The 27,213-nt window shown below is 46.4% G+C and overlaps 7 protein-coding genes across 7 annotated transcripts; 5 read left to right on the top strand and 2 right to left on the bottom strand.

The window, feature by feature from the left end:
• Positions 1 to 601: 601 nt before the first annotated feature.
• On the bottom strand, positions 602 to 3,406 carry F5Y00DRAFT_86934 (kinase-like protein). Its single transcript, XM_048014278.1, has 2 exons — positions 1,373 to 3,406; positions 602 to 1,311 (listed from the first exon to the last, which is right to left on the bottom strand). Exons 1-2 carry the CDS (start codon positions 2,921 to 2,923, stop codon positions 910 to 912), a joined length of 1,953 nt encoding a protein of 650 aa, XP_047864434.1. The 5' UTR covers positions 2,924 to 3,406; the 3' UTR covers positions 602 to 909.
• Positions 3,407 to 7,174: 3,768 nt separating this feature from the next.
• On the top strand, positions 7,175 to 8,916 carry F5Y00DRAFT_253428 (auxin efflux carrier; the record flags this gene model as incomplete). The annotated part of the gene is made up of 3 exons (XM_048010049.1): positions 7,175 to 7,358; positions 7,416 to 8,796; positions 8,853 to 8,916. 3 exons carry the CDS (start codon positions 7,175 to 7,177, stop codon positions 8,914 to 8,916), a joined length of 1,629 nt encoding a protein of 542 aa, XP_047864433.1.
• Positions 8,917 to 9,476: 560 nt separating this feature from the next.
• Positions 9,477 to 11,560, top strand: F5Y00DRAFT_238494 (NAD-dependent deacetylase sirtuin-2). The gene is made up of 2 exons (XM_048007975.1): positions 9,477 to 9,867; positions 9,950 to 11,560. The coding sequence occupies exons 1-2, from the start codon at positions 9,714 to 9,716 to the stop codon at positions 11,116 to 11,118; spliced, it is 1,323 nt and encodes a 440-aa protein (XP_047864432.1). The 5' UTR covers positions 9,477 to 9,713; the 3' UTR covers positions 11,119 to 11,560.
• Positions 11,561 to 14,337: 2,777 nt separating this feature from the next.
• F5Y00DRAFT_262598 (uncharacterized protein) lies at positions 14,338 to 16,530 on the top strand (the record flags this gene model as incomplete). The annotated part of the gene is made up of 2 exons (XM_048011407.1): positions 14,338 to 14,381; positions 14,430 to 16,530. The coding sequence occupies 2 exons, from the start codon at positions 14,338 to 14,340 to the stop codon at positions 16,528 to 16,530; spliced, it is 2,145 nt and encodes a 714-aa protein (XP_047864431.1).
• Positions 16,531 to 18,105: 1,575 nt separating this feature from the next.
• On the top strand, positions 18,106 to 19,128 carry F5Y00DRAFT_270220 (Caleosin-domain-containing protein; the record flags this gene model as incomplete). Its single annotated transcript, XM_048012587.1, has 4 exons — positions 18,106 to 18,256; positions 18,314 to 18,435; positions 18,497 to 18,860; positions 18,950 to 19,128. 4 exons carry the CDS (start codon positions 18,106 to 18,108, stop codon positions 19,069 to 19,071), a joined length of 759 nt encoding a protein of 252 aa, XP_047864430.1. The 3' UTR covers positions 19,072 to 19,128.
• Positions 19,129 to 19,889: 761 nt separating this feature from the next.
• F5Y00DRAFT_238492 (DUF914-domain-containing protein) lies at positions 19,890 to 21,731 on the bottom strand. Its single transcript, XM_048007974.1, has one exon. It carries the CDS (start codon positions 21,378 to 21,380, stop codon positions 20,052 to 20,054), a length of 1,329 nt encoding a protein of 442 aa, XP_047864429.1. The 5' UTR covers positions 21,381 to 21,731; the 3' UTR covers positions 19,890 to 20,051.
• Positions 21,732 to 23,615: 1,884 nt separating this feature from the next.
• Positions 23,616 to 23,942, top strand: F5Y00DRAFT_262595 (uncharacterized protein; the record flags this gene model as incomplete). Its single annotated transcript, XM_048011406.1, has 1 exon — positions 23,616 to 23,942. One exon carries the CDS (start codon positions 23,616 to 23,618, stop codon positions 23,940 to 23,942), a length of 327 nt encoding a protein of 108 aa, XP_047864428.1.
• Between the last annotated feature and the right edge of the window lie 3,271 nt (positions 23,943 to 27,213).

The following is a 27,213-nucleotide window of genomic DNA, read 5'->3' as shown; positions in this document are numbered from 1 at the left end:
CACATTACCATTTTAATTCACTTATAATATAGTATGATTCACTCAACTAAGTTCGTGTTCTCGACTTCAAAGCCAGTCCTATTTATCTGCCCCTGGATTACACCCCGGCAGGCAATACTTTCCCTATCGAAGAACCTTTATTTCAATCTGCTCTGCCCTACCTTGCCTCGATCGTCCAAATATCCCTTCCTCAACAGTTATTCTTTCCGTGTATTTACCTCTTCCAGTCCCTATAACTCCGTGCGGAATGCGAATTCCCATCTTATCTCTGCAAAAGATTATCCACCGCGATGAACAAGAAGTCGATGAGTAAGGGGGAAGAAAAAGCATCTCTCGCAAGACGGAAGCAAATGGCTTCTTGAAATATCCCGCTCTTTATTTCTTTCCCTTCACGTATTGCCAATATTAAGATCGGAAGGGGTTTTTAAAAAAAGAAATAGTGACAAAAAGTGTACAATGTGTTGCATAGAACGAAGAGCCAGCCCTCTCTGAATCTCTCGATTTTCCTCGGCCGCTTTTATAATATCACACTGATCCCTCACGTATGCGTCGCGTCATCCATTCCAAGTTTCCCGGATTTAAATAACAGCCTATCCCTTCCTTATCCCGAATACGTATACAGGGTGCCCTTTGCTTCGTCCAGAATGCCGTTTCAATGATCGAAAAACCGTAAAAGACCCTTTTGCGGAAGGAGAACAAGACGTAAGATGATAAAATGTTGAGACAGTGCTACCGCCCCTGGCTGTGCTATGTGTGTTGAACCAAGTTTGTACGCCGAATAATGCTATGTTCTCGAAGTAATCGTGAGGGAAGATCGCGGAGGGCCTGCTCCACCATATCGCGAGAAAATCCTACCCTTCGCTTCTTGTGATCTAATGGGAACTGCCTTCGCAAAGTACCATACCATTTTTATTTCCCAATCTGTGGACTGGCTAACGGGCTCATGGCGTCAAAAGGAGCATGGTGAAGCGCTGGCTGCCCTTCTGCCTCGCCATACTGTCCATTTTTCTTCTTTTCCAATACTTCATTAACCCATGCGGCGACTTCCGCGTCATCGGTGCTTGAATGGCTGAGGTCTAATTTCTCAGCCGCGCCGGCAACCGCTTCGGCGCTAACGTCATTCTCATCTACCTCCTCATCTTCTTCTGCGATAGTCTCCGGCTTCGTCAAGTCTTCAATCCACTCGGAAGCTAGTAGTGCCTGATATGTCGGCCTAAGCTTAGGTATCTTGTTGAGACAGCCGTGAACGAATATTCGCGCAGCTTCGGAATATCGATCCGGCAAATCAGGAGGATCTCCTTCGACGATTGCCTACGGAATAATGTTAGGCGCTATCTAGAATTTGCAGACTCGAGCCCGTTTATTTACTTACGCTTAACTGGCTGAAGATTGTTGAGGATACTTCTGGAGGATATGGGTATTTCCCCATTCCACATTCAATGATTGTCAGGCCTAAACTCCATATATCGCTTTGTACGCTATATGTGCCATCCCCCGCGCCAGCGTGCATAAATGCTCCGCCAGAGATTCGTTCGGGTGCCATATAACTTTGACATCCGATGTTGGTTTTGGCAATGCTCGCCACCAGATTACCGCTCACACCAAAGTCGCAGATTTTTACTTGCCCTCGGGTGTTTATGAGGATATTCGTCGGCTTGACATCACGGTGGATGATGTTGTGCTTATCCTTCAGCTCTTTGAGACCCATTACAGTGCAGTACGTAATTTTACGAAGCACATTTTCCGGGATTCCTCCCGAGTAGAGTTTGTCGATAGAGCCTCCATCCATGTATTCGAGGCACATATACACTGCGCTTTCTTGAAAGAAGGCCCCGTAAAATTCGATAATGTATGGGGACGCGCATTCGTGTAGGATTACCAATTCCTTCAATATGGTTGTCAACTTCGCCTCGTCCAACTCTAGGCGTATCTCTTTCATAGCCATAACCATACCGGTAGCAGACCCGATTTTAGTCTCGGTGTCTAACTTATCTTGCGTGCCCGTAGGAACACCTGGCAAAGAAGCCGATTTGAATCCAGAAAGGCCAGGTCCGAAGCGTGGAACCCTCGGTTTCGTATGCTTCACCTTGTAAACTGTGCCGTAATTACCTTTCCCTAGCTCATCGAGCTTCTCTACTTCGTCGAGCGATATTCTAAACACGGACCCATCCGAGAAGTTGACTCCCTTGTTAGTAATAATCGCTTTACCCTTAAATGTCAGGTACCCTTTTTCAGCGTCAATGTACTCCTCGAATTGCTTCATTTGTGACATGTGGGCATTCCCGTTTTGAATGGGTATCGCTTGGGGGCCAGCATTGACGCCGCCGGATACGGGGGAAGCGGACGGAGCTCCGCCCATATCCCCAAGCTTAAAACCAAACCGTCTCTTGCCTGCCAAACCACCACCTGCTGGGGGCATCGAAGGTATCGAAGGAGCTGATTTTGGAAACGAGGGCGCGCCGGGTCTTTTAATACCTCCAGACATTTGAAGGCGCCCGGGTAGGCCGGCTATCACCGGACCGCCTGGGGAAGGCCCGCTGGGTGGGGTGGCCTGTTGTGAATTCAGAGGAGAGCTACCTTGACGGGACAGGTGGAAAGCTCTCATCTTTGCGTTGAGGTCTTCCGGTAGGCGTCCACTCGACATATGAGGAGAAGCACCGGGTCGCCTTGCATTAGACAAAACACCTAGGTGAGTAGAGGAAGCAGACATTGGATGGCCCGGGTTTTGGGGATCGGAAACGGAGCGCAACGAGGGCATCCTCTTAGGTGCCTCGGAATTCATTTCGTTGGGCGTCTCAAGAGGTGTACTTGCTTCTGAAGAGTTGACAGAGCTAGGTGAGCCGGGGCTGCCCAGGCCGTCTCTATCGATCAGCTCATCAGGCGTTGCGGGCACCGAATCCGGATCGTCGTGTACGCCGGCCATAATGAAGGGAGATTTTAGGGTAAAGGAAAGAAGGTATCTAGGGGCGCGCCTCTACTATCATCACCAAGTAATAGCTCTTGATAAATGTTATCTATTGTTGGTACCGGGGTAGAACTTGGTTTGGTGGGATTAGTTTGCTGGTTGGCGGGGAATAGCGCAAACCGGCGTTTAGGAAAAAAAAAAAAAAAAAAAAGATGACGATGGGGCAGCTCGGCGACCGAAAACGCAGGTCGGGTTGGGCTTCTACAAGATCGTAAAAAAATTTCTACATGAAAGTGGCAAAGGCGCAACACCGATTCGTCGGCACAAGGGTCTTGAGTCGTTCTACAATACAGTTATTCTTCATTAGCGGTCTGTAGTCTTGTCCACGGAATCGGAGCCCACGCCGGACTGTTCGGGTAGACATGGTAAGGCAAGGTAATAAAGGTGGGAGGGTGATGATTGGGTTCCATACCGGATAACCACCTAAGTTATTCGTCTGACAATTCGAAGTAAAGCACAGTCGTAGGGCTGCACGAACCTGGTCAAATCCGAGACACTAGCTCAAGCTGCCCAATTGTGATTTTCATGAGCTGTTAAACTGGTTGTATGTAACAGCGGCTAATCTCTCCGTATGGGTACCCTAAGAGTCTTGGTAGGGAAAGAAAAGAGGGAGGGAGAGGGTGCAGATAGTATGGAGTGGTGATAACTAATATGTAAGAGATACCTAGTAGCGAGAGGTATGTATGTGTATGTAAGATAACTAGTTTTTTTTTTCTTGCTAAGAACGAACGTACGAAATATGAAGCGGCCGAGGCTTGTTGACAAAGAGGTTTGTGGGATTGTGGGTTGTGGAACCTTTTAGACGTGTCTTCTCTTCCTTGGACCCTTAAAACCAAGACCTTGGACACGATGGGGTTTGAGGATTTGGTAATCGACCTTATTAGATGCTTTAACTTTTTGTTCGGGGGGTTGTTTTTTATTTTTTTATTTTTTATTTTCTAGAATATAAAAAAAAAAAGTCGAATAGTTGGAGAGGGATGATTTAATGATGGAGACAGTAGTAACGGCCTGTAGATGTTTAATGGTTGGCCTGTGAAGGTTGTAAATTTTGCCCCGCGTTTCTAGTTTCAGAGATGCTGATTAACCTGCTATGAGTCTTTCACGTGGTCGTAGCTTACAGCTCCTTTAACGAATTCATCCAATCAAACAACTCCGATAGGATTAAATAATAAGTACGAAACCATGATAAAGAATGATGGCCTCTTTTAGCCGCATATCGTCAAAGATCGAATTCTCGTCAACTCGATCTATTTGCTTCCTTTTCCCCTTTAACACCCATCCTAAATATTTACTAATAACATGACTGCCGTTATTAATCTAAACAATAATGTACCAGCACGCTACGAGAGAATGGCATGATGCTTAAACGATGTTAGCAACAGCAAGGAAAGAATAAATCCTTGACGTCATATATACGAGGCGGTCTGAAAAAACACCAAGCTCGAATAAGATAAACTACGGGTTGGACTGCGGTTGGAAAATATCAAAACATGATTTGGGTGGGGGAGCATTATAATTATCACGAGCCACTTTAAAGATGCAACCAGGCTACCAGGGAATAATCTGAGTATGCCGCAATACATCACCATCAACTCGTAAACCAATACCAACGCCGATAGAACCGGTGATCTTTCCCTTTATAATAGCTAGCCACCCCGCAAACCGTGCTGTCAAAGTGGTAATGCAACGTACGTAGGTAGATCTCTGGCTGCATAGAATTCCAACGCGACGTAAAGCCGTTCTCGCCAGTGAAGCGCGCATTATTGATTGAGCAACGACTGCGGCTTATTACAAAATTACCTAAAAGTATGGAATATAGAGAGCCATTAGAAAGAAGTCTTTGGCCAATGAAATTCGAAGTCATATTGGAGCATTATATAATCCGCTCAAGCCACACGTACAGGACGTCAGGACGTACACTCTGTATGTATGTATTACGTACCCCTGCATACCATCACTTGCGTAAGGCAGTGACTGGAATATGTACCTAAGAAATTGATAAGATCGAATAACGTCATTGCTACGATCGTCATCACTTCAACCCAATCACCCAATCACCCAATTAAACCCCAAAATACAACACTGCCTTACTTATTACCTGTACACTACCTAGGTAGGCAGATATGCTGATACATTACTCTTAACAGGTTGCATTGTTTATAAGGTAGGCTTAGAGTATCGGAGATGTGGCCATCAGACCGGCCTTTCAGGATCTCCGTCCAAGACTTACTATGCAGCAACATTTTCGTCGCTCATTGTCCGATTGATGCGTTGGCTTTACTGGGCTTGTTTCCCATGACTACATTCGGATACTGTCCAATTAATTAATCTCTCTGATGCCTACAGTCTAAAAGAGACGTCATCGTAGTTTGGTAGCCATATCGTGCCATTTGAATCATGTTGCGGGTAATACTACACATCAAGCATTTCAGTTTGAATATATAGAATAGCTCAAGTAAGCACATCCCAAGGCGGTTAAAATACTACATATGTACAAGATCATGCCCTGGGAGGCAAAACGAATTAGGCAACTTTGTATAAATTCGTCACTTCCAGTACCTCCTAGAAGATAATAACTAAGTTAAATTGCTGGGAGCCATTGGCGGACGGAAGGTTGCATTTCTTCAAGCTAAACACTGCCTGAATACCTAAGCCACTGGTCAAGCAGAGCCCTCTCAGTGCAGTGTACCGACAGTCTCAATCGAAAGTTGATGGCCAGGTCTTGGCATTTTAAACCTCTTTCAAAACGCCAAGACCCGGCCATCAATTTTCGATTGTGACTGTCCGAGTAATAAATCTTGGCTAGAATCGTCATTATTGCCCACTGGCGTATTCCGTACTGGGGCGATATCACAAGGCAACACTATAGGTCGACTCTACATAGAGCTACCTCCTAAATTACCACACAGCCACACAAAATGATAGGTAGGTAGGGAAGCAGTGGATTTTATGTATGTAGCTGGCCGACTGGGTATTCGCGTTAGTTGCGCGCTAACCTCACAGCCTCATCGTTATAACACGGGATCTGTCACTGGTGAAATACCTAACAAAGACGACATCTTAGGGAACGTATTAAGATATTCATTTGCATGGTAGTAAATAACCGAAAATAAAGGGCGTCATAGCCATTACCTAGGTACGGTTATAGTTGCTCTAAAATCTATAGATGAGGTCTCCAATCTACGTCTATGTGGTAAGTGGTAAGACTGTTTGAATCTTTACTCCTCTAACAATTTAACCCCCACACGTGCGACGACGAGACCCTGAGGGGCTGTTTTGGTGTTCTGTAAAGGCCAATCAATTAGCGTAAAAGATTCCTCCAAAATTGTTTCACACAGTGGACCTGCAGGTCTTGCCGCACAGCTGCAACCACTGCAACCAAGACCATGCACCAGGGCAGCTTCACCCAAACTTAAAGAGGTAGTGTACATGTAGGTACACACGCTAGGTTAGTGTTAAGTCACCATTAAGGTACATACCTTGCGCTTCAATGTTTCACTGGTAACTTTATTGGGACTTATCTCGTTCGAGATCTCAGGGCGCAGGCTAAGATCAACAAGTAGGTATTTTAAAAAGTCTCCGGCGGACCTTAAGCTCCTTCGATCGCTTCCTTTTAGGTATTTCTTGTTTCTAATTTTTAATTCACTCGGTTAATTCTTCTAGCCATTGCTGCCAATAAAGAAAAGGCAGCTTCGGTCAAGTTGCTGTTTACCTATTATTTCCTTTTCCTTTATTTCCTCAATATCTTAGCGATTTTTCTTTCAACCTTACTCAACCTTCTCTCTTTCCCACCTCGTATTTCTGACGAACTCTATCGCGTCACATCTTGGCGGCTCTGCAGCTGGTCTGAATAACCAGCACTAGACCTTAGACGAAGTCATCATATAATTTACCTACACTCTCGTGCCGAAGATCAAGGGGCTGATCAACATATTCCGAGAGAAAGCATCTATTTTCTTCGATTCCCGTTCAACTAATTCGGCCATCGAAAGTTGACTCCCGCCGTTTTTATTTGGTTGTAGGATTACGAGTTTAACTGCTAGTCTTTGTCAATAGTAAGACTAAGGGCAACAGTAGCACAACTTCGTCCTCAGTCGATCTAGATCCCTCAAGTCAAGCAAGATGATAGATCTATCAAGCGCAAGGCCAACTTCCTTCCGGGTCAACAATGCTTTAGTAAACTTGGCTCCCAACATACCGATGATGGCAATGGAAAACACTCACGACTCCCATCCTTCCATTGACCACCTGGTCCTACTGGTCTTCGAGGCTGTGCTAGAGGTCGTCTGCGTCAGCTTGCCGGGATATATTATCGCAAGATTAGGACATTTCGATGCCGACAAGCAAAAGTTCCTAGCGAATCTCAACGTCATGTTATTTACGCCATGTCTAAGTATGCGCATATGGTCGGGCCCATTGTTTTATAAGTATAATATTAACAGATAGACAGTTTTCACCAAGCTAGCGTCGCAACTCAACGCCGACAAACTTATCGACCTCGCAGTTATACCTATCATCTTTATCATCCAAACCGGTATATCTTACTTAGTATCCGTACTTGTCTCGAAAACATTCCGGTTTTCAAAGCGCCCGGCGAATTTTGTCACGGCTATGGGTGTATTTGGGAATTCAAACTCGCTACCGATTTCCCTCGTCATTGCGCTTTCGCAAACTCTAAAGGGGCTCCATTGGGACAGGATACCAGGGGACAACGATGATGAAGTAGCCGCACGCGGTATTTTATATCTCTTGATATTTCAGCAGCTTGGACAATTAGTCAGATGGAGCTGGGGATATCACGTTTTGCTGGCACCCAAGAGCAAGTACAAAGAGTACCAGGATGGGACGGTAGAAGAGGGCAGATATAGGGACGATGTGCCTCAAGACGAAGTTTTGATTCCAGGTCTTGACGGAAACGTTACCGAGAATGATGACCGCAACGACTCGGATGACTCGGACGACTCGGATATATACGAACCGGCCGGTCGAACTCCAGTAGCTGGGACCTCGGTAGCATCGCCCGCCGATTCTGATGATGAAACTACCGCGTCAAGAAAACGATCAGCAAGGAAGCATGGTAGTAATACTAATTCCCCCAACGGTCGCTCTATAACAACCGGACCCGGCGACATGACGTTGTTTCCTCGTATGCGAGACGCGAGCGGCCTGGATTTTCCAACTGGAATTAAGGGATGTTACATACGCGCGCGTCTCGGAGTCAAGAAGGCCGCTACATCCACTAAGCAATGCATCGTTCAGCTTTCTACATGCGCATACAAAGGGTTACCCGATCCGATGCAGAACGGTCTGGCTAGAGTATGGGGATGGTGGCTCCGAGTTTACAACTTCTTGTGGGAATTCATGAACCCGCCACTATGGGCTATGCTTATTGCCATCATCGTGGCTTCGGTGCCTGATCTGCAGCGACTATTCTTTCAAGAAGGGACATTCGTCAATAACAGCGTAACCAGGGCAGTATCTCAGAGCGGTAGTGTCGCCGTACCTCTTATTCTAGTAGTGCTAGGTGCCAACCTAGCCCGAAATACGCAAGCCCAGGAGATTGTCGACCCCGAAGAACAACGGATTGGAAGGAGCCTCCTTATAGCTTCGCTCATTAGCCGCATGTTACTCCCTACCATGATCATGGCACCTATTCTAGCGCTCTTCGCCAAATACGTCCCCATTAGCATACTGGACGACCCGATATTCATTATCGTCTGCTTTCTGCTCACAGGTGCGCCGAGTGCTTTGCAGCTGGCACAGATCTGCCAGCTCAACGAGGTATACGAAGGAGTCATGTCAAAGATCCTGTTCCAGAGCTACGTTATCTGGTAAGTAGTATATCATGCTAAGTTTACTGTAGGTTTAGACTATTAACTGTTTCTAGGATTCTCCCTTCAACATTAATGCTTGTCATGATGGCGCTAGAGGTGGTAGAATGGGCACGATGATAAAAATATAGTCATTGGGTGTCTAACCACTTGTACACTTCACTTATACACTTGTATTATATAATGTGCGATGTCCGGGAAAAAGGAAAGCAAGAAAAAATTAGCTTGAGCAATGGTTCGGCGTAAAGGTAGAAAATGTATTGGCTTTGTGTGTTTCAGTCATTGCCTAAACAATGCGAGATATGACCGACTATACTGTGTCATGACAAGGAAGGATAGTAGGCCCTTTAGATGGAGATACTCTAAGTTCGGGCTCCGGGTGTTGGTTGACTCTTACCTAGGAGTTATATAGCTCATATCAAGGTTCTGGAGTGTATTAGCTATGATAATATGTTATTTTGTATACTAGGTACCTACTTATATATTGGTAACTTGGTAACAATTTATGAACCACACCTAATAACTCAAGTTGTTTAAATTCATTGAAGGCACCACATCTCACGGCGTCATACGATTAGATAACATGGACCCCACCATACGATAGCACAGGTACATGCATGTACCTAATGTACCTAATGTATGGATCTAATGTACCTAATGTACCTAGTCTACGCCGTAAGGTTCTGATTAATAAAAAAATGATATAACTTCCAATTCGTTCAATCTTCAACTTACCTATATTTCACTATTCTAAACCATTAAGGGTTGATCTTTTACATAGCTCTCGGCCTTATATACCTCATTAACAAACTCATTCAAATTGAAATTGTTTTGTCCACTATTCAACATAGGTCGCAGAGAGAGACCCCGCCACCAAAAAGGCCAAAAACCGTACCCGCGGACCGCGGTCAAGAAAGATGGGCCAGGAGTCTTCGCATCTCATCGACCCGGATACGCCGCCAGAGACATTATCAGAGCGCAGTCTCCGTGCTGTCGCACAGCTTATCAAAGATGGCGGCGCAAAAAATATTGTTGTCATGACCGGCGCCGGTATCTCTACCGCAGCTGGAAGTGAGTTCGTTCATTTTTTATATTTTCTTCTTCTTCTCATCGCAGCCTTATCACATATCACACTTTACTTATCACGATGCAGTACCCGACTTTCGCTCCCCTAGAACGGGACTATATCACAATCTTTCTCGCTTCAACCTCCCACATCCGGAGGCTGTCTTCGAGATCGACTTCTTCCGTACTAACCCGGAGCCCTTTTACCTGTTGGCGAAGGAGCTTTACCCGGGGAACTTTAGCCCGACAGTCTCACACGCATTCATCGCCCTACTTGCTAAAAAGGGTCTCCTTCGCATGCTTTTCACCCAGAACATAGATTGCTTAGAGCGTGTTGCCGGTGTGCCTTCCGAGAAAATCGTTGAGGCCCACGGCAGTTTTGCTACGCAGCGCTGTATCGACTGTCGTACCGAGTTCCCTGATGATCTAATGCGCGAGCATGTTAAGCGTGGCGAGGCTCCGCGCTGTATCCGAAAGGACTGTGAGGGTCTCGTGAAGCCTGACATCGTCTTCTTCGGCGAGCAGCTCCCAGAAACATTTTATGATAATATCTCGGTGCCCAACGCCGCTGATCTAATGCTCGTGATGGGCACCAGCTTACTAGTACATCCGTTCGCCGGTCTACCGCAACGGGCACGTGAAGGTGTGCCGCGCGTACTTATCAACCGCGATCGTGTAGGCGATCTGGGCTCGCGTGCAGACGACGTCTTGGTCACAGGGGACTGCGACGCCGGGATTAGGAAGCTTGCGGATGAGCTGGGATGGGGTGACGAACTGGAAGCGACATGGAGAGCTGTAGTCGGGGAAAAGGAGGCAAACCGACAAGTATCCAAGACGGAGAAGGAGGAGGAGATCCAAGACGAGCTTGATCGGCTGGCCGGGGATGTGGAGAATAAGTTGGGCATCTCCGAGGGCGGCGACGACAAATCCGAGGCTAACGTCGCGAAGCAGGGAGAAGGCGCAACGACTGTTGGAACGCACGGACCGGATCATGCTAAGGAAGGCAGTAAGGAGAGCACTGCGCCTAGTGATGCAGCACAGCTCGTGGACGACGGCGAGACGGTTCCGTCGAAGAGCGTTGAGAGATTGGATCCAGAGGAAGGCCAGAAAGATGAGGGAAAGGACGTGGAGGCACGAGAGCAGGATAGCGCGAAGTTGAGCTATGAGCCACTGCAGCCTACGAAGGAAAAGCCTGTTACGGTAGACGACAGTGTCAGGGCGGAGGATAAGGGCGGAGGCGATAAGCCCGCGCTATAAGCTCGCCTTTGGTTATTTAGTGTGGTATATTAGGTACCTGCGCATATAAGGCAGTGGCAAGATTTTGCTACGGGCTTGTGGTTTTGTTTGTGGGTTGTGGGTTGTGGGATGTGGGTTATGTATAGATCATCGTCTATAAAGACGGACAGGCGAGCGGCCGTGTATATATGTGAGAGACAACATATACCCACTGGCGTTCTAGGATGGAGATGGCGATGAGGTGGGTTTGCTGCTCTTTAGTAGAGATATATATAAGTATTGACATATGAATGATACGAATTAAAGGCGATATTAATACAACCAGGTAAGCTTATTAGTTTGCTACGTATCTTTATAGAGCGATTAGGTTACATACCTATCTACCTAAGTAGGCGTTGGGTTATGTTGTTTTCCTGCTGTATGTCGGAGCGGGAGAGTATACAGTCAATAAATAATACTTAAGAAAGGATCTCCTAGGGGATACTACTTCTAGGAAAGCCTTATCGTACGAGACTGTTAATAACAAACGGGAAAATAATCTGCTCATCATTTCTTAATGCTAGAATTCTTTAAACTAAGGGTAGGTTACAGAGAGTACCTCAGCGCATCTTCTCCCGACGAGTGGTTATATTCAGTGGTAGCCTGTAGTACGGAATAGTGAGATAAATATTTTCAATTTGATAACCTTAGGAGCTATAGTAAGATGCGTTGAGAAGAATTATAACTAATGATATTTTAGAGAATTAACCTACCTAATCTACGACTTATGAGACTATTCATCATATATACTTAGGTTACGTAGTTGTGTATTGTCGATATGAGGACCGCGTACGAAGTTTTTGGACGTTATTCAGGCCTAGCATAACAATAGCACTAGTCTGTGAGAACTCCTACATCATCTAGTATAATTCCTTGACGAAGCCCGGCATAAACTCGGATACTGCCTATTAATGGGAACAGTTCCTGATACATTTATGAATCAAAATCAATATATAAGGTCTATAGCTGGATAGGTAGTGTTTACAAAGACTTTCTAATCGCATATGAGTAAGAGACAAAGTGGCGCGTTTCTTCCAAGATACCGGTATATTATAATAACACTAGGTAAACCACATATTGTCTCATCGCACACGCTATTACCGCCGAGACATGCATACAACGGCCGGTGCTTCTCACGCTAAGCTAAACCTTTTTATTTAAAGAAGAGGCGTACGATGATATTTGGAAATACCTAGGTTGGCCGAGCATGGCGGTCGGACTGCTTATTAGGACACGCGCCAGCGAACTTGACCTCTTTATGAGGATTTATACGTAGTATAATTCATAATACACTATACATATATTGGCACGTTTTTACTAGGCAAGGACTAGCATCGGCAATGTTGTCGCTTAACTACCTCATACGGTAATTTGTACGAGAAGTTGGGTGTGCTGATTGCCTCGCCTATGCAGTTCTGCGGCTGCGATGCAAGGGGATGAGCTCGGAGACGGACTATTGGCTCGGGCTGCCCTGCGAAGATGGTGGGGATTGTATCCGTGGTGATAGGTGTGGTTTGTTTCATTCATGTCGTCCGATTAGGACGAGACGAACTAACGAATCAAAAAATAGGAATATGTACGAGGTTGTCACATATATTTTACAAGCACATAATTATGAGCTTTGAGCGTTGGGGGCTAAATGAAGAGTTTAACCGTACGTGCTATTCAAACTACACCCTTTAGAATCATCATGGTTTGAAATTTCGAGTCGCCAGTATTAGTTAGACGGTTTCAGCAGGGCCATTAAACGTGAGGATCCGGAATCGTTCCGAGCTGCTACTGTATGTATATATGTCCCCCATCCCTGTTTGATATTTCTTAATCGTTGTTGATTAAAAAATCCAAACCTACCTCTTACCAACAACATCTCTAGTTAAGTAAGGAAGACAAGGTAGAAAGAGATAAGTATTCGACCCAGCATTTCGAGTTGAAGGTTTCTATCTTTATTCTTCATTTGTATGGTGTGGGTAAATTACAATAACGCCTTTTTAGCTAATAACCTAATACAAATAAAGATGCCATACGAATGCTGTAAATTAGTTAAAGGCGGCCTTACCGATAAGTCCTAAGAACTCATATGTTAGGTAGGATATAATATGCTATAATAGAATGACTACCTACCTAGGTAATTTATTCTCATTTTATATAATAATACATAACTTCATCTACATGGAATCTTGAAGACTTAACTCACTTTGTTCATACTGATGAAAATCTCTAATGCTTCACTGTTCGCAGAAAAGCATGTGCGGAGTCTAAAAGAACACTACAGTACAATTCTAGCGCAAGCGAACCCCTGCCAAGACAACCAAGGGTTGTTTATTCCCTGTCAAGCTGTTCCCCTGAATTTTTATGGAGCCGCCTCCCCTTGTCTCCCCTTGGTCCCTTTTCCTCGCGATACGTGGATTCAAGACATCAATTCTCATAATTCGAACCACACACATCAGTAGTTCATCCATAGAACGTACATAGTGGGTTGTTATTCACCCTGCGGTTACTCATGCATAATATGTAATTCGCCCCATTATGATCATATCAATGCTGCCTTGCGCCATTTCTAATTCTCACTGCACAAGCTTACATCGCATGTTTTTATCCCTTCTTTACCCAACTACTCTGTCAGGAACAAGAGAACCGTTGTGTGTCATCAGCGAGTAGACTTCTGGCTTGGCGACTTCGAAGAATACCACCTCACACCACCCGCCGCGTAACAATTCAGGAATTGCAGGAGAAAAAAAATAACATTATCGCGAATCCCTCCTAGGACCATATTACAAGCCTACGAGCTTATTCTTACCTTACCCTTACTATTTTCTGCAAATAGAAGCCAGCCGTTTCCAGATTTATCGAGATTTCGGAGGATCGCGCATGGCATCCTAACATACAACATCGATTGCATTGTAACGCTGGACTCTTGGTCGCTATTGGGATCGACATGTACTGCTAGCATCCTCGTTTCAACCCCGCTGTATCAACACGTCCCTGTCGCGCGCTCCTGGTTCCGAATCTGCGGCCCGAGCATATCCTTTCTGAATTCTGCACATAGTTGAACTTTTTTTTCTTGCTTCCTGCTATTCTATACAGTCATTACCGTCTTGGTTGTTAGGGAGAGAGAGAGTGTGTGCGCGCGCGTGTAAGAGTGAGAGCACGGTAATCATAGAGGTGGAAAGCAGCGCATGTATAATTGTGTGGAAGGAAACGATGGTCTCATTCTTTGGGTTTAAGCTCGGCGGCGAGAAGAAGAAGTGAGTCGGAATAAGTCCCGCGTAGTACATCTGACTAACAATATACAGAGGCCGAGAAGATGAAGAGGCTTCGCCAACGCAGGTCCGTAGGAAACTTGTTAGAGAGCCCCTAGATGAGGAATTTCCCATGAGGGAGGACGGGAAACCTGCACCTTGTAGTGTCAACGTCTATTCGGTATCCCGTCCCAACACGTCTCATTCAGTCAAAATCACGGCCATGCAAGCGAAACCATCTCCCTACGGCGCCGACGTGGCCAATGTAGCTGCTACGAGCATATCCGAACTTCCTCAGCCAAGTTTTCCGGCTCTAAAGCAACATTCGTCGAATCCCAACTTGGGAAGTGGTAGTGGTTGGCAAAATACCCCGACTCAGGACATAGTGCCTCCAGTTCCTATGCGAAATCCTTCACGGCCGGCGACTCCTGTTCAGCAGCAACAGACAGTCTGGATAAATCCCCTCGAAATGCATTCTACCACAGGTCCACCACCCTCCTTGGCATCAGCGCCCTTGCCATCGTTGAGCAAACATCAACTTAAACTGGAAATCCCTAATGATACGGCCCCCTTACCTAGGGAAGAGGATCCATCATTGCCTCCAGTACCTCTGCGGATAAGAAGGCCAAGCCCTGGTCCACACTCTGCCGAGTCGCCACAGAGGAGTCAATCGCCTAGTAAGCCACCATCTCCTCCGCAGTCGATTAGGGGCGGAACGCCGGTCTTGGGACGGCCGCCATTTCCTAGGGACGACATGTTCCGTTCATCAAGCAGAGGTAGTCATAGGAACGGGCCGACTACTCTTAAAGAGGTGCAAAATGTCAGGGATATACCGAATCATGGGCACTTTGGACCAGCATCGATCCCTTCGCCTATAGCGACTCCACGTGGTAGCGAAGATCGAGTTCAGGGCGGCCTAGCGAATATATTGGGCGATCCCGGTATCCAAATCCGGTCAGTCGGGGCAAGACGCGACACAGTAACTCCTGTTTCAACCCCTCCTATCCTATCCCAAAGACGAAGCCTTGAGATGCGAGTAGAGGAGCTCACGCGACCGCGCATGGAGGAACCAATACAACGTCCAAGAACATCGAACGGTCCCGAGATGCGCAAGCTCATGCGACCTCCGCCCTTGAACCTCAACTCTCGCCCGAGAACCCCCGATCGTGCCGGCACTTATCCACCGCCGTTCGCCATGAATCAGAAACCTCAGTCGCCGATCCAGAGTCCGCGCAGGATGCCGAGGGATAGGAATGGTCCGCCACCTGCTGCTGTCGGGGCGCGTAGGCCAAACACTAGAAATGTGCGCAGACCCGCCGCAGACGAGTACGTGATTCAGCCGTCGTCTCAACCGCCGTCTCAACCGTCGTCTCAACCACAGTCCCGATCACAATCCCGATCGCAGTCCCGGGCCAGGAGAATGTCCCAGGACAGCATCGGTTCCCTCTATGACCGGCCGACATCCCCCGACAGCCCTCTTATGCCACGCACGGGACCGCTGGCAGGAAGCCCATGCATCACGCCCATCGAAGCACCACTAGCACCACCGCCGCTCAAGAACGCGGGCTCGCGGTCGCGTCTACAAGAAATGGAACTATTCCTCGCTGACGGGGACGAAGAAGAGGCCGAGTTAGACGAGCCACTGATTCCGCCGCGCCTAGGTAACCGCAACGTTCCAACTCCAGATTCCACAATGTGGCCGATGCCCTCGCCGACCGCCTCCTCGTTCGATGATTACTCTTCGCGCGTTGGATCCCCGCTCGAAACACCACCTCGCGTACTAGGGGACATGGCTAGAGGAGGTAACGTAATGATTGGTCCGCGATCAGAGTCGCCGTTTGGGATGCGGTCGTTTAATTTCAGTCGGCCAATGACGCCGACTCTAGGACATGCACCGATGCGCCACGATTTTAATCACCTTAATCATTATGGTGGTAGCAGTGGTGGCCATAATGGAATCGTAATGCCGCCGAAGCGCTCCGAGACTGCCCCCTTATCACCTGGATTCCGCGACCCGCAGGCCTCGCCGTCATTTGGTAGGCCGCTACCCCCGAGGTCAAATACGGTGTCTCCCGGTATGGGCCATGGACACGGGCGCGGCCTCAGAAGCCCGGCGATCGTGGGAGATGATTTCGGAGGCGGTGGGTTTATCTAACCTAGCCTGGTTATTCTCATGGTATATCATGGTGCGGCTGGCTGGCTAGCCGACTTCGATTCACGTACGGCTACTAACAGACAGGCGGGGACTGATAACATTCGTTTTTAAGCTTCCGTTTCCTGTTATTTCTCCCCTTTGTCTTTGGATTCTCGCATCGCATTACATTGCATTACACTATCACGTCATCTTCAGCCGAGATACCCCTTATATATTCGCACATACCCGTAACATTACCTTTACGTTACTATACTTTGCTCTCTTTGTCGATATATGGGATTCGAGATTCGAGATTCGAGATTCGGGATTCGAGCTGGGCGTTCGGAAGGGGGAAAGCAAAATGGAATTCTCATGTATTGTCTGCATCGGCATCAGCATTTAAGCATTAGCGGTTTGTATTTCGCCTACTGTATCGCATATGTATGTATAGCATCTGTTTGGAAGAGAAAAGAGAAGGTCGCGTTGGGATGCGCGGTTTGGACGGGAAAGAAAGATAGGACTTTTTTTTTGTTGGCCTAGTTAAGCTATCTATGATTATTGTATATTGTTAATGCGGACGGCATATATATTACATATTTTACCTTTTAGGCTCTTGGTGAATTGAGGTTAGGGGTATCTTGATCTTGCGGTTGAGGTTTACTATGTAATTCCCCTATCCCCCCCTTCAAGATTCATCCATCACTATCGGACTTTGCGCTTGCGGTATGTGAGAGGCATTTTCCAGTTCATCGGCGGACTTTTACATTAAACTGCCATAAGATTCGTATAAAATGCGCATATGCCACAAAGCAACGGATTATAAATATGAATAAGGCCGAGACCGCAGGGAAGCCTTCTCGAAGGACGGAGGATTTCTATGGGTTCGGTTACTAAGACTTTGAAATGGTAGATCACTTTAACAGGCCGAAGGTGATTGTCTCATCTGATCGACAGCCATCGTATCGGCAACCCCCCCAGTCCTTCTAAGCCTCTTCTTTTACAACCCATGTCTAAATTAGCAAATCTCGTTGCCATGGTTTATCGGATTCCGTGTTCTCTATATACTGCAGGGGGAAATCGATATTATAGCGTCAACGATATATATCGACCTTCGTAGTTTATTAAGCCCTTGAGACTCAATTTCATACCCGAGAGAGAGACTACGAGGCAATTTTGATCGCCAACCAAACCAAGCGTCATTAGGCCCTTGATGAATACCAAAGCAATAGAATTATATGATACAAGCATACATAGGTACATAAGGATACCCATTAGCTCTTACGAAATTCGCGATAATATATGTATATGTTTCACGCAGGGTTTCACATGCTGCTACACCTATCTCCCTCCAATGAACACAGTCGTATTATCCGAATGACGATCGTGATGGTGGAATTGCTCCGGGCCTGGCCTTCAGTGACGTCACATGCACGTATGAATGGGATTCTGGATTCCCAGGCAGACCAATGCTCGGAAATACAAAAAGATCGATTGGAATGGGTTTCTACACTGACCGCAGCTTCAATATAAAATAGTAGGCTCCAAGCTAAAATATACAGTACAACACACAACGGAAACCTGTGATAGTAATTAGCAATGTCTGTCGAGGTCAAAAGCATAGACGAAATTAACGGCTTAAACGACAGTCGTGAGCCGCCGGTCGTTTCGACGATACCGAGTGTGAAAGTGACGGTTGAGAGAAAACCATTTCTTCAACCGGAAGATGATCAGAGGTTACCGCATACTGGTGCGTATCTTCGCCTTCGATTGTACAGAATAACCACGCGCTAACCTACACGCGTAGGTACCGCCCGTGCCAACATAGCAGCTACGTACGAAAAGCCGTACGGAACGACAGAAGATGGATGGGCAAGACGGCACCAAGACAAAACAGTACTCCAGCAGCACTGCGAGTTCTTCGACTTCGTAAGTAGACTCTTTTACCCCCTTCCTTTGCCCTATCCTAACATACTAACCCCTTTTCTAGGACCACGACGGCGTAATCTGGCCACAGGATACATTCCAGGGCTTCCGCCGGGTCGGCTTCGGGATATTCCTCTCCTTACTTTCAGTCTTCATAATCCACGCCAACTTCTCATATCCGACGGTATCAGGGTGGCTGCCAGACCCATTCTTCCGAGTGTTCATCGCCAACATACACAAGGACAAACACGGCAGCGATACGGGAACGTTCGACACCGAGGGCCGGTTTATACCGCAGCGATTCGAAGATGTTTTTGCCAAGTACGGTAAAGGCCGCGATCATCTGACTATTTGGGATGTCGTGGACTTGCTAAAGGGGCAGAGATGCATTATGGATCCTGTGGGGTGGTTTGGGGCTTTCTTTGAGTGTGAGTGAATCTACCTACTTACTTGCCTGTTATTACTGTCGTATCGTGTCGGCGTTATACGAATCTGTGACTGATGCTTAAGATGATAGGGCTCGCGACGTACTTGATGCTGTGGCCAGCGGACGGCAAGATGAGGAAAGACGACATTAGGGGCATCTACGATGGGAGTATCTTCTATACCCTTGCGAACCGGCGAGCGGCTAAGAAGTAGGTTTGAATATGATTCAATTACAGCGAAAGGAGGCTAGAGCGAGCGCTTGGATCATGGATTTGTGAGAGGCAGGTTCTCAACTCACAAGTTATAGTAGACGTAGCAATGCGACGAAGCCAAATTGCTCCCTACCTAACGTAGTCAATGTGTAAATTACCCTGTATAAATAGATAATAAATCATGGCATATAGTCCTATGACCTAAGAAGGGGACTATCTGGCCGTTAGGCATGCCATTCGCTTCATCAAGATAGTCAAAGCGCGAAGATGAATGTTAGAGCCAGTGTATCTCCAATCCAAGAAGTCATCGAGTTCATTGGCTACGACTGGACAACATATATTGAGACGGGATCACACTAATTGTAACACCTTAAACCAACACGCTTATGCGCTCCTAGTTTAGTTACATGTATCTTCATCCTCCTTACGCATAAAGCCCTTATTATTCCCCATCTCAACCTTCAAACAAACCGTCACCATATCCACACCTAAGCACCGGTCAAGTTTATCACTTCAGACAGCACGCACACAGAGAACATATCGATGAGTCCTGGCAGGCCGTCCAGGAAGCCAAAGCCAGGAATTATATATCCAGCATGATACGCAGTACACCATAGTCGAACATTGAGGGGGATTGTATATATAAATCCAGGAGAGGCTGGGTGTTAGCCATTCCGTCTCTCTAAAGAAGGCACAAGCGCAAAATTGTTTCGGCAGTAACCGCTCACAGCAAGACACGCTTGAGGTCTTGGAATCTTGGGCTTTGTTTACCTTAGGGTTGCCCACAAAGTCACCGAACGCTCGGCCTCTCGAAAGATATTATAGATCAATATTTTCATTACATACTATCGATCTCAAACACAGAAAAAATACGAGGGAATAGGTTAGCTAAAGGCATTGGTATCTTATAGCCTTCAATTCCTAACTCCCCCCCTTATGAACATTATCCAAGACCCAAGATACATAGATACATATACAACTCTAAACCGTATCATTAGTCGCCGGGGCCATACCCTGTTTCCTCGCCTCATTCAGTGCCTTGAGCTTCGCGGTTCCAAAGCCTGCCACACCGTCCTCCTGGTTGTCACCGAGCCAAGGCTTCTTGGACTCGCCGAGAATGCTTCCCGCGAGGAAGTACACGATGAGGCCGACAATGATGCAGACGAAGGCGATCGGGTACATGAAGTGGATCGCGTAACCGAAGACGTGAATGCCGATGATAGTGCCCCAGAAGTTGGCTGTTAGCAACGAGATGTTATAGAAAGCCGCTGACGCGATACGCAGAAGGAACGGCACCACCGAGTAGAAGAATGCGAGTACCAGCGTGTAGCCCACCAGGTACCCAGCCGCGGAGTTGCTCCACGTCGCCTGCTGGAAACTCTCGCGGTCGAAAATAGCCGCTTGCACGCCGTTGATAAGCATGCCGAAGAGACCCATGAAAGACAGCACCTCGTACATGGGTCGCTTACTGACATACCACTCCTCAAAAACGTTGGTAAGACCGTAGCATGTAGCGCCAACCAGAGCAAACAAATCACCCTTCAGCATATTTTCTCCATCACCCCCATTAGTGCCCTGGATGTGGTCGCTAGCGAGTAGGATTCCCATACCACCGCAGCAGATCAGTATGCCGAGGATCTGGAAGATCTTGTACCGCACGCGCAATAGGATGAATGAGATGATGACAACACACACGATGGCCCAAAAGTTGATCAACTGCGCGGACAGGATGTTCGTATAGCGGTAGGCCAGCACGGTGAAGTAGTTACCCTGAACATCGAGAAAGCTAAGAATGAAGTACTTCCAGCCATCCCGCAGCAGTATCTTGCCATATTTCTTGGGGCCGTAGGTATAGAGCGTATATGTTAGATAGATGAGCGATAGCAGGATGTAGGTGAAGACGGTTTGGAAAGCTGGAATGGAAACGCCGCCGTTAGCTAGGAAGGTCGAAAAGGTGTTGGTAGCTGTGATGCACAGTGAGAGCGTCTGGCCTAGCAAGAGGACGATCCAGAAGTCGGTAGTGGTAAAGTATGAATACCAATGGAACTTCCTAGCTTCGATCTGCTGCAACCCGTGGCTGACGGCTTCATTTGTAGCACGATCAACATCGGTGGCACCGTAACGGCTCTCATTGGCAGTGCTACCGCCTGTTATTTCGACGGTAGTGGTAGGAGCCTGGAATTGGCCTGTTTTATTATAATCGCCCATTTCGAATTGCTGAATCCGGCTATATCCTTGGTGTTGATGACCTCGTTTAAAGGTGTTTCGGAATATCTGTACGGTAGTAGATGAGATATCTGAGAATCTCATACAAAATCAACAAGCGAGACGGGTATCTTGATTAAATGCAAATGCGCCAAATGAATTATATTCGTCTAAGTCTTTCTGTCGTCCCCCTACTGCAAGCGCAAAGACTTCAAGTCGCCTGCAAATGATGTTACCTCGGTGGAAGAGAGCACATAAGTCTATGCGCGCGGGTGGGATTTAAGATAATAGATAAACAGAGCGTCATGAGATGAACCGAGTTCATAGGACGTATAAGTCTAACTTATAGCCTGTCTATTTGCAAGACGCGACGGGTGGATAGCTTGAGGCGAAGTCGTTACCCAAGCGAAGAAGAAGAAAAAAAAATTATATCGGGACGGGTCAGTCTTGTCTAAGTTGGTTTTAGTTTTGGTCTTGTAGATTAGACAAGATCTGGAAAGCGACCTCCGTGTATGGTGGGGTGCTCGTGGGGTATCACAGGCATACCACAGGCATACCGTAGGCGTGCTTGCTTTCGTAAAATCTTTGAATTCGGGCCTTCTATTGGTTGGTATGTCCCAGCCCAGGTTATCTTTCAGCTAACTAACACTAAAACAAGGCTAGCCCTAGGCTAGACCCCGTGGTTATCGCCGGTCTCCACTAGGTTAGCTGGTTAGCAGATGTTTCCAGGCCTGGCCAGCGGGAGCTCCCATTGGATTTTGGCGAACACAACAGTATTATGCAGCAGTGTAGTTGCTAAATTCTTATTAGCGCGGGATTCGGCGCCTTAGCTTCATCGTCAATAGGTACACTAAATTTTCACGTTTGTCTATCTACTTCTTTTCCTCTTTTCCTATTATTATGAGTCAGTTTCTACGAAACTAGCCGGACAGTAGGTAATACCATTTCAGAATGTTGAATGGAGCCTTTTGATACAAGCAATCGATGTCAGTGAGGATAATACATATAGACTTCCAGCTGAACTAAAAGCTGCCCACGAGCACGCCACATGGAAGACTAGGAACACGATAGGCTTAGGCACACGCATTAGCTTACCGTGGCGTTCGTAGAAGACAAGATGTCTCATAGTGTCTCTGAGCCATAATAATATCCAAGTGTTTGACTTGGTGGTCCGACCATGTGATTCAAGGTTAAACCAAACCACTGTATATGTATCGGGTATGTTAAGAGCTTTTCTGAAGTGAGAGCTACGTTTGAATAGGAGGAGAGTCAAAAGTGCAATATATGAATGTCTATCTTTTAATATCATCATATCGGCTTCCTAGGATATATGTTTACAGCTACAATACCTTCCTCGAAAATCATTCCACAGACCATGAAGCTCTTCGGAAGAACCTATAAATGATAGAGAAACCCACATGTTCCAACAATATCATAATATGCGACAATTATAAAGGCCTCTGGGGGACTAACATTAGAGGGATGAAGGAATACTATACGTATTGGTGTAGAATTGACATATCTCCTTATAAGCCTCCTTCTCGCAAATATGATTAGTGTAACTATACCCACGAGCGTCATCAAGTCCCCTATAAAAAACTAAAAGATAATGTATTATAGTTACTACTCTTAATAATTTATGTAAGAGACCTCTACGACAAGCTATCATCACTAACTATGCACGTGCTATACTTGGTTCTGGCGGCTAGATGCCCCCTAAAAGCTTTAGCCGAAGAAGACTATTCTATACTACCTAGGTACTCAGTCAAATAAAAAGCACCGCTCACTAAGAGGGCCTCCCTAGCGAGCGAGGATTACATGATTCTTTCACGGATATTGGCTCGTAAATCTACATCTGGGGAGCCCTGTAAAAGCAACCTCCCTTAAATAAGTTTAAGAGCAGTCTGATCGTACCCTATATTCGTTTAAAGGTACCAGAAATGTGTTAAGTAAGAGGATTGGCGGCCTCCCATTTACCTATCGAAGGTTAGAGAATATGTGATCTCAAGATAGCGTACTCCTCGTAAGTTAAGTTAGAGACACTACATCGCAATAAAATACAGGATTTACAACATCGCTATTTATACCATTCGTTCATATTGTAACTTAGATGAAAGTTTACCCCTATAATATCCCGAGATCGCGTTCCTCGGCGGGTATGAGACAGACATTAACCAACCTGGATGGGTTGGGTTATCATGTCAATAGCTTAGTTTCATGCCTGCATTGTCATTCAATTGCCTGATAGGTAAGATAGCATTTGGCATATAGGTAGAACAGCGTACGAAAATTTAGTAGTTATAGCATTAAGACTCCTCAATCCCCATCAGCTCGGTGAGCATGCTTTCATCCGACAACGTGACTTACCGACGAATAGCAAGGCAACTGAACCCAAAACTCGGGCGGGCGTCTGGGGACCATGTCATGCCGGGTCAGCTGGAACATAGAAGGAGGTCAGCACTCGCCATCGATTGGGCCGATTCGACCGCGGGCGCCGGATCCGCCAGCGCGAGCTCGCAGAATCTTGGCGGCAGCCAGTTCTCGCATCAGTCGTTGGGCGTAGAGTCGAAGCACGTGCCTGGTGCTTTACCAATGACACTCGGAAATTACATCTTGATCTTGATGTGTTGGTGGTATTCGTCGCTCGACCTATTAGGCTTTAGATGAGGCCCCTAGATCGGAGTGTACTATGGCCCATAACGACTCTACTTGCCGGGCGGGTCTCCCCGGATGCTCCCTGGGCCGGTGCCTTGGTCCTGGCGAGGTAAAGATGAAATGATAGGATTGTGTATGTGGCGCGGGCACCCTAGGCCTATAATGTCGCCTCTGAATACCAGCGCCGGCTTTAGATACTCGAACCTTACCTTTCTAGTTACATACCTACATCACTTGAGTATATTTGATCAACATGTATTGATCAACAAAATAGCTTTACGCATTTGCTTTCGGCCCATCTGCCGAATTTCGATTCCCTCAGGCGAATATCGTAGATGTCATCGCTAAGCGCGGGGAGCTATGATTCGCATATGGATCCTTACGAGCTGCAAACGCGGGGAAGCCTCATTTGCTGGGTAAGTTGACCGAGGAAGCAAAGAGGAAAATATGTTAGAGATCAGGTAGTGGGGGTCACCGTTGGCAAATGAGGTCTCCCAACGGCTCATACTGGATAGAGACTATAAACCCAGTTGGACGTACGGGGATAGGCGATTGTGTTTGTACGCAAAGTGTAATTAATTACATAGGTAAAAAACCGCCTAGATGTCACTATTCGTTCAAGAAATGGGAATGTAGTCTCATAGGTCATGACAATATAAAATTAAATGGCCATAAAGATATCGAGATCTCATACACATAACGAAATACTATCAAATCGGAAAATTAGAGATGAAGTAAGTTAAGTGAGCGGTCGTAAACTATCATAGATGATAAAGGCATATTATATTCTCATTTAATTCTCAAATACTATCTTAAGATTATGTTTGCTACCATGATAATTGAAATTTAATAGTCCACCTGGCTACATAGTGGCTAAGTACTCCACTAGTCGTTGAGCGTACTACAAGGCGTACTCGGCCAAATTTGAAGCTCGGTAGAATGACCACCTATCAAGGAAGATTAAAAATGCCCGAATTACTGATATGTGAATTCCTTTAAACCAGGTTGAGCGTAACCCTACGCGTTAATTTAGCCTGACTAGTCAATACACTAGGCACCCCGCGGACCGAGTCCATGGGAAGCGAGTTATTGGATCTACGAAGAGTATGTATATCGAGGGCAGCGGGCAATAAAAAGTGACAGATGGTGGCAATAACAACGCTTTGAGTATTAGATTTTCGATTTGTAGTGGGATCGGAATCGCTACTTCGGCTATCCTCAGGGGTGTTGTTGGGATGAGAGCGATATGGGGTCGTAGGTAGATAGAACTACCTATGGAGGGGTCTAGGAATTGGGAGCGCCATTGAACCGAAGGAGCAGATTACCAATTCGGGAAGCTCGCGGGGAAAATATATGTAACGGTTAGGCCCTCTCGATCGGCTCGCCGAAGGAACCCTCTTTTGTTGGCGGTCACCTCGACTCCTGAATCGTACTGTGTAAGAACCTTGTAATCTGATCAGGCCATCCGTTAATTGATGACAATAAAAAGGTCATTTCAACTGGTCAAATCGACGGACCATCCCACAAATTAGTAGCTTCGGATATTTAGGGCCACTGAACCAGGTCAAATTTTAGCAAGACCCCGAATTTGATCGTCGCTAAGGGCGCTAAGAAGAAAATAAGAAAATTGCGAGACGATGAACCATAACTAAGATTGTTGAAAGGGATATTACATATCTGCTTACGAGACTTCGAGCCTCCGTCAGTTCTGGCTAACCCGAGAACATCCGGTTTCCTTCACATTAGTAGACCGTAGCTAGGTATGGTATGGGAAGCATGGTCGATACATATGAAAGATAAACCGGGGGAGTGGAGAGTGAACAGTTGCGTGTTGGGGGGTGTGGATGGCAGACTTGCTACGGTGGTCTACAAGCCTAGGCTACCCAGATACTCGGGTTCCGGTTGCGATGACTTATTGCGCTATAGCGTCTTGCTCGGCTCCTATGTGTATTGAACAAATGCATTATGCTCTCTAATAGCCGCCGCACTGATGAACCATATCGTTGGGTGGTATATTTGGAGTTCACATCCACGTGAGCTTGTATATAGCGAACCGTTTAGTAGTGGATGGTGTTCCCTTGTTTTTAGTAGGTACCTGCCTAGGTAGACTTACATGTTAAATTATGCATAGAAATCCCTGCGTACGAGCTGCGAGATGCCAAGCCTACGCAGACGGTTAGCTCTTTTTGGATCAGCGCTCGCGGCGCTTCTCGCATGCTGCAGGATGGACGTTTTTAATGTGCTGCGTTGTCCTATACGTAAGGGGTGGTGTGAGGTAATGGCGGGCAACTGTTACAAGCACCGGTCTGATGATCAATACCTATGTCGAAAACGGCACTGACGAGAACTAAGCGGAAGATATATGTACCAACCTGAGAGGTTCTGTTCTAGAACTATTTCCCGCGGGCCATGAAATAGACCAGATGGCGTCAGATAGGCGATATGTAGGTAGGTACCTTACACATGTAGCTCAACCGAAGTATCCAAGTATCGCTTACTGTTTTGACTGGGATCTTGATCTCGTCCATGAGGTGATAGGCAAGGGGTTGGTACATTTCCATGTATGCATGCGCAAGATTTGGCTCGTCGTAAGGCCAGATGCGAACTTGGGGAAATTCCTCTCGCTTCGGTACTTCTTAACCGAATGAAACTTGAAATTCGATCAGTTCGTTTCGTCATGCGGCCAGTGTCAATTATTTAAGAATTACCAAGGGCTCGGCAGCCCAAATAGGGGCCCCGAAGTAGGTTGATACTTGATGAGACGGCCCCAACAACAAAGTATACTCCATAGCCATTGGCTCTTATGTATATGTGCGGACTTACAGTCTTCGACAGCCGTGTAACGCTTCTATGTCGGTATGAACTGGCGGTATCCGCGCCGTGAAGAGGGTATTTTTTGGATACCGTTGCACCGTATGAAGTATTCCTTCGAAGAGTAGAACAATGCTACATGACGATGTTTACCACACGTAACGACAGAAAACCGCATAAGGATCTGAATATCTCTTCTATATTTCCTTCTCGAAATTCTTTCGCGCGAAGTCGACGAAGGTGAACGTTAATAAGAAAAGATGAATGTGTATATGTAATGCGGCAATAAGCAGCTAATAATAAGAACATATGTATTTGAAGAATCCGTCCGTGCCTTTCCCTTTTCGCCTAATATTGTGAAAAAATAAAAAATAAAAAATACTATCGATGGTAATGATACGTTAATGGGTTAGACTTACACGTATTCATATGTGTCGTTTGGTCCCCTCTAGTTGTTCATGGGTCTTGAGGG

Source organism: Daldinia vernicosa (genome assembly GCF_022497035.1).
Source record: "Daldinia vernicosa strain CBS 139.73 unplaced genomic scaffold F5Y00scaffold_26, whole genome shotgun sequence".
In the NCBI taxonomy this organism is placed as follows: domain Eukaryota; kingdom Fungi; phylum Ascomycota; class Sordariomycetes; order Xylariales; family Hypoxylaceae; genus Daldinia; species Daldinia vernicosa.
This window is presented reverse-complemented; position numbering and strand designations above follow the sequence as displayed.